At 30.4% G+C, this 10,376-nt stretch overlaps 2 protein-coding genes across 5 annotated transcripts; one reads left to right on the top strand and one right to left on the bottom strand.

Annotated features, from left to right (window-relative positions):
* The first annotated feature begins 281 nt into the window (after nt 1-281).
* Nucleotides 282-1,455, top strand: LOC113856353 (protein LURP-one-related 17-like). Its single transcript, XM_027488138.1, has 2 exons — nt 282-569; nt 1,020-1,455. The coding sequence occupies exons 1-2, from the start codon at nt 282-284 to the stop codon at nt 1,419-1,421; spliced, it is 690 nt and encodes a 229-aa protein (XP_027343939.1). The 3' UTR covers nt 1,422-1,455.
* Nucleotides 1,456-1,640: 185 nt separating this feature from the next.
* On the bottom strand, nt 1,641-6,907 carry LOC113854084. Of its 4 annotated transcripts, none has more exons than XM_027484926.1 (7): nt 6,524-6,907; nt 5,281-5,613; nt 5,040-5,195; nt 3,711-4,051; nt 2,979-3,483; nt 2,835-2,867; nt 1,641-2,690 (listed from the first exon to the last, which is right to left on the bottom strand). In XM_027484926.1, exons 1-7 carry the CDS (start codon nt 6,666-6,668, stop codon nt 2,170-2,172), a joined length of 2,034 nt encoding a protein of 677 aa, XP_027340727.1. In that variant the 5' UTR covers nt 6,669-6,907; the 3' UTR covers nt 1,641-2,169. The 4 variants fall into 4 exon arrangements, with proteins under 4 accessions (XP_027340727.1, XP_027340728.1, XP_027340729.1 ...); XM_027484927.1 differs by having other exon boundaries at nt 5,281-5,559; nt 6,524-6,858; XM_027484928.1 differs by lacking the exon at nt 6,524-6,907 and adding an exon at nt 6,051-6,115.
* Nucleotides 6,908-10,376: the final 3,469 nt, after the last annotated feature.

Genomic DNA, 10,376 nt, shown 5'->3' with positions numbered 1-10,376 from the left:
ATTCTCGTCCAAGACTAGCCTCGAAGAGTTCCTGTGTGCTTAAATGCTAATCCACTCGTATTGTCCCCCTAGGCTTGGTCCTAGGAGCAGACTTGTAGACCAACTTAGTCACATTTTTTATTCGTCGGAAACGTGTCAAATACAAAGTGGTGTAAACACCAAAACCTCGTTTCTATAAATATAATGCAACCCCTTTAAAAAACTCTACTGAACACAGAATCTAGGTAACTAGCTAGACAGTGTTAACCACCAAGGGAAGGAAATAGAAAGAGAAGAGACCCATGAGGGTGTTTCCTAGGTTCAAATTTGTGTCAAGAGCAGTGCATGAAGAACAAGAGATGGAGCATGATGGGGAGAGAAACAAGTACCCTTTAACAGAAGCAAGTTTGTGCACGTCTCTAACGTTAACGGTTTGGAGAAAATCCCTAGTAATTAATTGTAACGGATTTACGGTGATCGATTCATGTGGAAACTTGGTGTATAGGGTTGACAATTACATCGTCCACCCCAACGAAGTCATTCTTATGGACGCTTCAGGAAACTCTGTCCTCACCATGCGACGCCGTAGAGTATGATATTATATGCCATACCCTTCCTCTTCTTTTACTATGTTTTAATGCATTAAGTTTATTACTTTTTCAAAGTACCCCTTAAGCCTATAGCTAAGGTTAAAGCAAGGGAAGAAACGGTAAAATGGTAGAAAATCACTTTGAAGAAATGGGATACAACCATTGTTCTACTACACTAAGTACGTGTTTAATTTGAAGACGAAAAAATTAACTTTAAACCGTTGAATATAATTTAGATGTGAAGGTAAATTAATCTAACTTATTTATTTTTTATTAAAAAACGTTTTTTTTTTTTGTTACAAAGTGCAAAAAAAATGATCTTTTTCTCACTTTGCAAGTGAATCCTAAAATTTGTAGATGGTATTTTTTTTTTCTGTTAATTATATAAAAAGCTTTTTATGGTTTTATAAATGGCATGATTGACGACATCGCGTTTTGATTTGATTGCAGAAGCTAGGATTTGTGGATAGCTGGTTTGTGTATGAAGGGGAAATGGGGAAGCAGAGTACGAGGAGGAGTAAAGTGGGTGAGTCAAGAGAGAGTCCAGTTTGTTGTGTGAGAAAGCGTGTGAATATTTTAGACGGCAATCCCAAGGTTCAGGCATACGTGTATCGCGTGGCCTCGGATTCAGATAAACGACAAGCGGCGTTTACAGTTGAAGGTTCCTATGCACATAGGACGTGTAAGGTGTTGGATGATTGCAAGAGGGCCGTAGCTGAAATCAAGAGAAAGCAGGCAAATAGCAAAGACGTCTCTTTTGGGATTGAGATTTTTCAGTTAGTTGTTCAACCTGGTTTTGATCCTGCCTTTGCCATGGCACTCGTTTTACTACTGGATCAAATGTTTTCATAATATTCTTCGTAGAGCACATTTCCAGTTGTTATATCTGCACCCCTTTTTAGTGGAAAGGCATTGTAAATCAACATGGGAGAGATAATGAATAAAAAAATTGAAATGTCAACTACTTAATATCTCTTAAGTATATCTTAGGAATGGAATTCTTTCTTGCCTATGCTTCAATAGGCTGAGTATGCAAACAGTTCAAAACACCAGACGACGTCCTTGCTTTAAACGCCTTAAAATGAACAAATACATTCAGTTCAATTTTTAAGTAACAAAGACTACAACATGCATTGCCCAGGAGCACAAAACGCACGGCAAAGTAATCTATTGTTTTACCATATTTATACAACAGGGCAATACGAAAATATTGGGCACTGCTATAAGTCATACATACACATGACCCAGCACTTGCTGGGTTAGTAATAACCTAAGGAAAGACCAGTATAAGAAGCATGCTATAGAATGATAGCGGGCATGCAGTTCATAGAAGATACACACGCATATGAATGAGAGAACTTCATCTCGCTATTGCTTCATACTCTCCGGTAAGCAAAGAATTCTGCTGTTTTATACACCTGTTTTAATGTTACAACATTTGAATCATGTTTGCCCTTGAACATGAACACTAGCATCCAATTCATCACAGGCTTGCAGCCACAACATAATATGTACAAAGTCGCCTTTTACTAACCTAAACATTTGCTAATCACACAACAGCTGTCAGCTGCTGATGTGTTTACAGTCAATAATGGTATGATCAATCTGTGTTCTCTCTTCCCCTTTTCCAATCCATCACTACTAATTTTCCAACCTGCTGCTGACCATCATAAGCTTTATCCAAATCTCTTGCAGGTGGCGGCATCATAAAATGCTGCTTCAAGATGCTGGCATTTGTACGTTTGTTTTCTACAAACAAGTCCCTAACTTGTTTACTAGGTAATGATGATCTACTTGATTTTGAACTAGGCCACGCATAGGGTCCTTTTTTAATGTTATTGGAATGACCACTATTCTTATTCTCGACAACAGAAAGCCTTGGCTTCTTTGAGGGCATTATCTGCTCCACACTTTTGGCCGTCATGTCAGATCCAACCACTGAAGTCTGTCTTGAAGACATTTCTTCAAGTTTCTCATTTGATTTAAAAAAGCAAGCTTTCATGGTCTTATGCGAAGTTTTTCTTTGCCATCTTAAAGTTCCATCTGAGCTCTGCCTTGGTGAGTTAGTTGCAATTTCACACAGTGTTTGTGCAGCAGTTAATATCCTTGGACAACGCTCATCTGTCACAAACAAAAAATGTTTAGCAGGAGATCTTGCTGTTAATAGCAACATCAGTAATTTCTTTAGCTTAAAAATAATAAATGTACAAAATACTCAAGCAGGTGTATCATGCAACAGATGTGTTGTTCTCAATAACACCATACCATTTTCTTTAGTATCAATTTGGCCTCCAAATTCTGCATTTTCAGGACAGAGATCGGTCAATTGACTTGGAGAGAGAGAGAGAAGACAAAAAGAAAGAATAGATAAACATTAACAAACTCAGGTAGCTTAAGAAAAAGTTTTACCTGCTTTAACCTGAGAATCTTCAGAACATGATACAGAAGAAGAATCCAACTGATGGAAAGGAAGATTAGCAAATAAAGAAGGGAAAATTCTTTTGTCTGAACTACAAGACGAAGGAACCAGGCTCTGATCATAACTGAATGAATCAAGGTTTGTGAAGCAACTGCGATCAATATCTATAGAGCTAGCAACGAAACCTATCCTTGTCCATTTACCTTGGCATGAGCTTCTACTTGTTGACAACTTCACTGTGTCAGAATTAGTTCTAGAATGGCCACCAAAAGCATGTGACCATGGAAAGGCTGGCAAGCTTGGCCGACGAGACACCTGCTTGCCTGAACGTTGGTCATTACTATTCTTTGTGGTAATAGCAAGCTTGGACACATCAAGAAGCAAGGAATCCAAATCCCGGAATGGATGGAGTGCAATCTGTTCCAAAATATCCTTAGGTTGACGTAATGGGAGGTCAAGTGGACTAGCTGTACTTTCCGTTTCACTACAAGGATCCTGGATGTCAAGTGCTAATAAGTACAAATCATACTAACATTATGCATTTTTATTATAAGTGGAAACAAATTAGTATAGGCATACATGACATCAAAAAATTTTAGTGACAGAAAAACCAAATCTGATGGTGCACCTTTATGTTGAATATATCAAATAACCCATTAAAATTCATATTTTATTTTATTAAAGCCAAAAATGATTGCATGCTTGAAACATTTAATACTAACCTTCTGACATGAAGACATATCTGTTGTGCAAGACTGCTCTTTATCCCCATTACCAACGCTTTCTGCTAAACAGACTGAACTCAATTGGCAAGTGGACATTTTCATGTTGGAGGAGTAATCCATCTCAGTCATATTTTGGGACCGAACAGATTTTGGGAACTGAAGGATGGAGAATGCCTTTCTAACTAAGTTCAAGAAACTTTCATTCATATTTGAAGTTTTCTTCCCTTTATCTTTGCTTAAAATGGGGCAGTTAAAAGTTCCCTTAAGGAGCTCATCTAAAGATGGTTCATCCATAAGCTTTGTAACATCATGAAAATCATGTTTCAGACCATATAACCCTGGCAACAGTTTCCAAAAAAATCCATTGAAATTTATTTAAGCACTACTCAATAATCACAGCTATAAAGCATAAAAGAAACAAAGTATTCTGGTAGAGAAGCAGAGATTTAAACTCTTGAAGCATTACAAAAACAGTATATTTGTTGCTTAGATTATAGATTAATGCTGTCAGAAAAAATGTCATCTGCTGATATATGGCTGCAAGTGTTAGGTACCAACTATCAGGCATATAGCTAACTGATATAATATCACATAATTAGGAAGCTGTTATTTTGATATGCTCACATAAAAAGATGGTTCAGAAACTAATGTTAAAAAGTATAATTACATAGAAAAATGAATAACACTCTAGATCTAGAGTCTAAAAGCTCAAAGAACTGAACATTAATAGGCTGCCTCCACTGTGGCACAATTATAACCAAAATGAAATTGAACTCAAGATTCAAGAATAATAATGTAACAAGGTGTAATTCTTGAGAAATCAAGACATTACTGTAAGAAGACTGCAGTTGATATATATCTGTTATATATATCATCATTACTGTAAGAAGACTGCAGTTCATATTTAAGCTGGATGTGTGCATAATCAAAAAGACCCGTTTCTGGCTTCAATATCATCACAACCACAGTGGAAAAAACAAAGCCTCAGTTACATCATGAACTTAGTTTTTAAAAAAGAATACACAATGGATATCCATGCAGCAGAATAGTCAACTAGATAACTTCAGATGAGTTGTCCCAAATTATAAATGAAATGACCTGAATTGTCAGATAACTTCAAATAGTTAATGCTAAATACAAACAATTAAATCAGATATCAAACAGGTTAAATGAGCTCACGGCTATCATTCAATCATAATATGCAAGATGCACAGTAGATAAATACATGGCAAAAAAAGTTCATGATGAAAGGGAAAATACATATTTGCCTATTTATGAAGAAAGACAAAAAAATAGGCTCAGTAATTGCATATTTACATTACATACCAAAAAAGTTGTTCCCTCCACAGGTAGAACTGAAGATTGATGCACCCATCTTCAAAGAGGATGACTCAAATTTAGCCTTTGCAGAAGGCACTTTAAAATTCCTCTTTTCACCTCGCTTGCTGGCATTGCTTTTTTGCTTTGGTAATTGACTTTTCTCTACACCAAAAGAAAATCCAGAGAATAAAAAAGTTAAGAGCAGATATATAAAAAGCCTTCAATGGTTTGTTTGGAGGGAAAATACCTGGAGAAGTACACTTCAAGTTATGTGATCTATCAGAAATATCCTTTGACTCCTCAATTCCATTAGGGCTCACAGAATCTTCTGTTTGGGACATCCGTGGCCTCTTTGAACATGAACTATTACTTCTATTGGATTTTGCTGCTTTTCGTTGTAATGTTACACCTTCCAGTCTGGAAGTAATTACAGGACAACTTTTGTCATTGCCACTAGGTGTATTTTTGGACAAATCATCACCATTGAGTTGGGGCAGCTGACAAGAATTCTTAGAGAACTGAGTCTCTATAAATTTATTACAGGAGGGAAACTCAGCCACATTTTTCATATTTGCAACATCTAGCACAAAAAGATTATGAATATAAAAGTTAAGAAGCCTAAAATTAATAGGCTAAATCCAAACCCAAAAGAAGACAAGTCAACCAATACCACATGCATACATAAAACATATATCAGATACCATTGAATGAATAGTCAAGACAGTTATAGTAACAACTATTTAAAGCTAAACAACTGTGAAGTGCAAAAGAAGTACAATGGTTTAATCTCAATACATAACTTGGGAATGACACAAATCCCAGCATTGAGCAAAGAGGGTGAGCATCTCTGCCACTAAGCAGAATTCTCCCAACACTTAACTGACATAAATATACTGCATGCATCAAATATATACTCCAACAAGTTCCTCATCCGTCAATTAAGTTCTCATATTCAACATCAACTTCAACATTCAGTTATATATCCAATGGATATTATCAACAATGGGTAAGACTTACACAATGGCTGCAGTTGGAGTACCTGCCACTAGGTTCATTTTCATTCATAATGATGTGAAAATTATGATATCCTGGTCAGTGTACAAGAAGGATTCATGAATTATATAAAAGAGAGGATCTTATTGAGTGCATTAATAACATTTTTTTAGCCATAAATATATACTTTTGATTACTTAAGGGCACGGATTAGCTAAATGCCTAAATGAAATGAAAAAGGCAATTTTGTCTCGGCAATTAAATTTTCCCATCCTAGAAATTCGTATTATCTCATAATGGTCAAGGTTACCAGCAAACAAACAACAGAATAGCACAGATCAAATCACCAAAACCACAAAGCTAACGACACATACATACATACATATAGTAATAACCAACAAATTAAGATAAGGGTATAAAAAGATGACTCGGTAGCATAAACGAGAAACTAAATTAAATAAAAAATAAAATTAGGGCAAGGATAATGAGTGAGGAACCATTTTGGATAAGACGAGAGTTGCAGCAGTCAATTGAATTCGAATGGGTAACGATAACTTCCTTGGCTCTAGCAAAACCCTCCGATCCCATCAATTTGGGTGTGGCTGCCACATCAACCGGTAAAGGCAATTCAACAGCATCCATGGACAAAACCCTAAACCCCTTCGCGAATCTGGTGAGTGTAGTCACGAATTTGGAGTGATGAAGAGAGAGAGTGTGAGTGTTTGGTAGGAAGGAGCATGTTGCGGCTGGTGAAGCTTTTCTAGGGCAAATTTTGGGATTCAATGTTCGCTATATATAGTTTTCGGGAAATGGTCTCGTGCGTTCCGTCGGTAGGGAATATTCCGGTGAGGGCAATCCCACATTATTTTTTATGACACGCTCTTCTCTTCTTTGAGGGTTTTTTTACTTTCTTGACGTGGCATTATCCATTTTGCTCATGGATCGATTAGTGTAATTATACATTAACGTTGATTTTTTACACAGATTATCAGATTATTACCACTGCTGTCCTTTTTCTTCAGATGTAAATACAATTATTTTTAATGTTATACAATAATTTTTATACAGGTTCAATGGTATAAAAAACAATTAGAGACATGATTTATAATATTACTTTTTACAATTTTAAAATTTACATACCTAATGCATCAGGTAAAAACAGAGTTTAAAATAATTTATGACTAAAAATATTGACTTTTTTAGATAATCAACATCATAAATGATATAGAAATTGATAAGATTAAATTTATCTCTCATAATTAAGTTATATATGTAATTAATAATAATATATAATTCCAAAATAAGAAATAACTCATAAATAATTATTTTAATTTAATTTATAATCTAGAGTTTGAGTTACAATAAATATTGAATATTAAAATATTTTTCAATATATGATATTTATTACTCTAATAATTATAAAGTACATTGATAAGTTAATTTCTTTAAAATTAAACAATATTTATAAAAAAATGAAAAATATTAGAATAATAGTTTTATATTAACTATAAAAAATTACTAATAAATAATAAGTTAGATGGTTTAATGGGCTAATCTGTACAATTTTTATTTTGATACCTTTAATTTTTAATGAATGGAATCTCTTTTAAAATAAATTAAAAATTATTTTATTTAATCATTTTAGTTTTGTTTTTAATTATACAATATTAAATGCAAGCTAAAAAATATGAAAAAAATGTTTATTAATTTATTTATTAGTTTAGAAATTTATATTATTAATAAAATATAAAAAAATATTTTTTTATAATATCAATATTTTATTAAAAATAAATTTAAAATAGAATAATACTCTAAATCTTTACAACTTTAAAAAAAAAATTAAAAACCATTAATCAAATTCATATATATAATCAATCTTTTCAAAAGTATGCTATAACTCACTTCTAAAAATAGTACTTAATAAAATTAAATATTCTACGTACATTTAACACATTATTATTAAAAATAATATTTTTTAATAAAATTAAATTATTCAAATTATTATAAACCATATTATTATAATTTTATTCTCTATTTTTTTTTGTTTATATTAAATTTCATACACACTATATAATATTTTGCATAAATTTTTAAGTAAACACATACAGAATCATTTGAACATAATGTATTATAAATATAAAAAATTAATATATTTTAAAAAAATTTATATGACATATATTTTATTTTAAAAAATTAAATTAAATTACTTTTGATAATAAAACTTTTCACCTTTTTAATATAATTTATTGTCTTATTTTTTTTAACATATAATTTATTATAAATAAATATTAATAAATTAATAATATATATTATTTATAATTAATAAATTTTATACTTTATAAATGCTATTAAATAACATAAATATCTAAATTTTACCGTTGTGTTGAGAATTAATATTTGTTACAAGATTACCCTCAAACAACTATAAAGTAATAAAACCACGATGTGTACCGAAAAAAATCCATTGTTGTACGCGTTATTCAAACCACGAGTAGCGTCATCAGGAGGACGTGTCGGTAGCAAAATCACAAATCGTGAAGCATGACATGTGAACCTTAATTGGTCAAAATATTTTAAACCTAATGCATTGGTCAGCATTTAAAATATATTAATTAAAACATTGATAAATAAAAATTTATTATAAGTATATTAATAATGTTTTTAAATAAAAAATTTCATTTAAGCATTTTAAATAATTTTCTATTAGGAAAGTACGTGTAAAAAATTTAAATAATCCAACGACATGTCAGAAAATCATGGGTTCATTAAAAGATTTACTTTGTATATTGAATTCCAAAAGTAAAAAAAAAAAAAAAAAACTTAAATTTTTTAACACTAACATGTTATATTATTATATTAAATAAAATGAGTCCATAAATTTTTATAAAACACAAAATTAATATAAATTTTTTACCGTTTATGTCAACTATGAATGGAATTTTTTTAAATACATTTTAATATAATTATATTCGCAAACTCAATTTAATATCACAAGTTAATTAGGTGGTGATTTAATAAATATTATATGAAGAGATATTTCTATTTAATATTAAAAAGAAATAAAATAAAATATTATTATTTATGGTTTATTATACATTAACGTATTTTTTTTTACAAAAAAAATAACTATGAAATAAAAAAATAAAATTTGAAAGGTTAAAAACATAAAAAGAAAAAAATGCACACATGAAAATAAATTAAAAGTTTATTAAAAAATAAAAATTAAGTATTTAAATTATAAAATTTTAAATAAGAAATTGAAATTTTTAAAAATTAAAAATTAAGAAACATATATACAAAATGTACTGGATAGGGCACTATTTGGTCTTACCTTTAGGAAAAGGTAACCGAGTATCCCTTCGGTCTAATTTAGCTGAATACCCTTTGTCAGATTAAAAAGTAATTAATCTAATTAAGGGTAATAATCAAAATATTATCTACTTTAATTAAAAAGCCAAAACCAAAGTTGACTCAGCAAGTTCATTAGCCCATAACAATGTCTATAAAAGGAAGTTAGAAAGTACAGATAAAATGGGAACTTTTTAATATAAAATAACATTTATTATTCAGAACCGAATCTTGACTTCAGCATCGGAGTGTCTTTTACAGATATCCTCTCTACGTCAAGTAACGTCAGCAAGATAAGGAAGAATATCACCCTATCCAAGTAGAGACTTGAAGATTAGTGTTTCTCGAATAGGAACACAAAATAAATGATAAGTTCATAAAATAAAATAAAATTTATTGCAAAAAATACAAAATTATAAAAAAAAAAAAAAGCAATATCCATCAATATCACGGTTCACATAGTCTTGAAATTTGTTTTGTAAAATTATTCAATAGGTCGCTTGTTTTTTTATTTAAATTTTATTTGCTTTATATTGATCCTTTGACTTTTATGTGTCTAATTAATATATATATATATATTTATATTTACTTTACTTTTCTTCTCTAACAACAATCTTATTTATTTAATCATCTAATTTTAATACTCTAACAAGTTTACATTTTTTTTAAAAGAAAAATTTACAATTTAATAGTAGGAAAAGGACATAAGATAATAAAAAATTAATTATTGTAAATGAAAATTTAAGGAATAATCTACATTTAATTTAGTCAACTGATTTTTTATTTTTCTTTTGAGGTTGACGCTTATATTTTGATTGTAGGATGGAATTAAAAGAAAAAAAATGAAAAATGAAAAATAATAATATATTATCTGGATAAATAAAAATAAAAAGTAAAAGAATAGAATTTTTTATTTAATGAATAAAAAATAATAAATAAATAATATTAAAATATTATCTATGATAATTATGCCAAACTAATCTAATAAACAAAATATATTTT

Source organism: Abrus precatorius, unplaced genomic scaffold, assembly GCF_003935025.1.
Source record: "Abrus precatorius isolate BTA unplaced genomic scaffold, Abrus_2018 Scaffold11, whole genome shotgun sequence".
Taxonomy (NCBI): Eukaryota; Viridiplantae; Streptophyta; class Magnoliopsida; order Fabales; family Fabaceae; genus Abrus; species Abrus precatorius.
This window is presented reverse-complemented; position numbering and strand designations above follow the sequence as displayed.